Raw genomic sequence first — 3,017 nt, 5'->3', positions numbered from 1 at the left:
AACAGTATTATGAATAAACAAAATCAGCATATTTAGTGAAACTTTTTCAATGGTGACAGCAAACTAAAAAAGCTATTCTGGAAAAATTTCACTGCAGTATTTCTGCTGTCATTAGGTAAGAAAAACTTGTGGGCTATTTTGTGTCATTTTATATAGTTATTGGCCACATGCAATCTCACATTTTTGTAAAACAAGAATTATACAATTGGCATTTGTAATTTCTAGATGACAGCAGTAGAAAGGCTATAAAAAAAAATTTATCAGTAACAGATTAAATTAGGAAATATTATGTCATATAGAATTTTTCATTTAAAAAATTCTGTGGCCTCGACGAGGTACAAACGAGGATGAATGCGGCATGGCTACGATGGAGAGAAGTCACCGGTGTTCTCTGCGGCAAAAAGATGCTCATGTACCTAAAATCGAAAATCTACCGGATTGTGGTACAACCCATCGCTCTCTATGGTTCCGAACATTGGCCATCAACGAAAGCAGCCGAATGGCTTCTCCATTCCATGGAGATGCTTATGGCTCACATGACACTTGGTGTATCCCTCCTAGACCATATCACCAATGACACGATACACCAACAATTTGGCATCGCACCCATTGAGGCAAAAATGAGAGAGATGCCTGCGCTGGTTTGGCCACGTCTGACAATCAGTCCCAGATACAGTTTCCAACATTGCTTACCACCTAGAGGTGAACGGCCGCCGGCCACACGGAAGATCGAAGCAACGATGGCAAGATGCTATCAATGCAGACACCTAAGGGCCTTGCATCTGAATCCAGGCGATACACTCGATCGAACAAAGTGGCGTTTGAAGATCCGAATAACGAACCCTACATCTGTGGGACAACGTTAAGATGATGTGGCCAATAACTACTGTTTACCCTACATTTTGATAAAAATTCACTGGAGAAATTCTTTTTCTATTGTAAAAATCAGAAAATCATCAGGTCAGGTCAGTTACTACAATATATGCGTGTTATCTTTAACTTCAACATAAGACCGATACAATTTTTATTCTTAAACTATTATACAGTACATGCATTAGCTATATAATAAATGACATAAAAATTGTTCATGCACATCACTAAATTCACTAATGTATAAAAAGACGCTTAAATGTGCGATCATATAACCATTTATATTCATAAGTTTTAATCCAAATGCTTGTGGCAGTTCATTTTATCCAAGATATTAAGTGCTATCCATTGCTATTTTAATTGATTACTCATTTCATAAAAATTCTTTAAAAATGCTTTCAGCACTAGATAGTTAACATGGGAAATTTTGGAAATCAGTTGGTAGACCCTGCCAATCTGATCACAGATTCAAATCCCTACGCATCCTTCTGTAATTTTCAAACAGAACAATTCTTCATTTGGTCCAACACTATTTACACCATTGACAGTTTTAAACTGGGCCAAGAACCTCGGAAATATTTTGTGGACTGGATGTCCCAGAAATATCGGGTCACTTCCGAGTGTGGCCCCGACTTAATCCGCAATAGGTACGATTAAAGACACTAACGAGTCTTTTTAGGAGTCTAATAATAATAAATTAAATCAGTGAATAAAGAATTGTATAGGATGAAGAGTAAACATGAAAACAACTGCCAATAACTGTCTTTGATACAATTTGTTGACAATTCATAATAGTTTTGGAATTGAATGAAATTTGTGTATTGCAGTTAATGCATATTAATTTTTCCAAATTTTAAAAGAACTTATTAAATATTTACTTTTAGAATTTTGAGTGTTTGGGAAACTGCCGTAGAGGGTTGTGTCATATATTATTGATCTCGGTTGATTGAATTTGGTGTAGAATTGATCCTTACAATTCAAAACTTTTGAAGTCACATAATTTCGTTTGTATATAGTTAAATTGGGACATTCACTCAGACCAGATATGGAAAGTTTGAATTTTGTTAATCTCAAAAATAGGATTAAAGACAGACACTGATGATAGTGGGAATGTATAAATTTGCAATTTGATAATTGCACCCCAATAAGACTATTACTAGACAATGTTCCAACAAATTACTTGATGTAAAATTTATCTAAAGTTTCCAGGTCAATATCTATTGCTTAGTGTTTTTTGTAGGTCTGTGGAGTCGGAGTCGTGGAGTTTTGATGTTTTAGCCGGAGTTGGAGTCGTCAAAAAATCCGCCGACTCCGACTCCCTTTTACTTACCAACTTGTTATGTATATGAAACAGAGTCTGAGTCTGTAGATTTTTACGTGACTCCACAGCCCTGGTTTTTTGAACACTAGTATATACAGAATTTCCAATAGTATATGAGAATTTTAAGAAAATTTTGATTGATAAACAGGTATTTTTTTTGCTAACATCTACAGAAATAAGCTTCTAGTCCCATTGTCTCGTGGCCACTTATTTAGAAACCAAATTCATATTTTAGACCTTACTTGATACTTTTATACACAATTCTGTACAATTATGCCAAGTTTAATTATTTTTTCTTGAGAGGAATTGGCAAAGAAATCAATCAGTTTTGTGTGTGTATAAAATCTATCTATTAGTATTCTTTAATACACACAAACTGAGTTGTTGACTAATTACAGACTAGTCTTAATGATAATCACGATGTTTGTAATTCAACAATTAATTGTTACAAAAAAAAGGGGTAAATAAAATTTTCTTTTAATTACATAAGAAATACAATGACTATTTTTAAAACATTTATCATAAAATTCTATTTGAAAAAAAAAATTACAAAACTGATTTAAGTAATATACATTTGTTTTAAGTCCCCGAATTTATTGGTCGAGGCTTCGGAACAAATCGGACCTCCGCAGGAGTCTGTTTCGTTTGAACTAAATTTCTGCAACGGGATGCAGACGTTAACGGAATTTATGACAACGGTACGCAAATCTATATAAAAATTCGTTCTCTATATTTTAATACTGTACAATAAATTGGAGTGCCGCTAAAATTTCAAAATGCAGACGTTCGGATTCGTGGTAAACAATTATAAAACTTGTCTTTGTAC

General features: G+C 34.0%; 1 protein-coding gene across 1 annotated transcript; it reads left to right on the top strand.

The window, feature by feature from the left end:
- Positions 1–347: 347 nt before the first annotated feature.
- On the top strand, positions 348–866 carry LOC111620027. Its single transcript, XM_023361874.1, has one exon. The coding sequence runs from the start codon at positions 348–350 to the stop codon at positions 864–866; it is 519 nt and encodes a 172-aa protein (XP_023217642.1).
- Positions 867–3,017: the final 2,151 nt, after the last annotated feature.

The sequence above is a fragment of the Centruroides sculpturatus genome, unplaced genomic scaffold (genome assembly GCF_000671375.1).
Source record: "Centruroides sculpturatus isolate CEXI.00-Female unplaced genomic scaffold, Cexi_2.0 scaffold117, whole genome shotgun sequence".
NCBI classification, from domain to species: Eukaryota; Metazoa; Arthropoda; class Arachnida; order Scorpiones; family Buthidae; genus Centruroides; species Centruroides sculpturatus.
The sequence above is the reverse complement of the archived record's forward strand: the minus strand, read 5'-3'. Positions and strand labels throughout refer to the sequence as shown.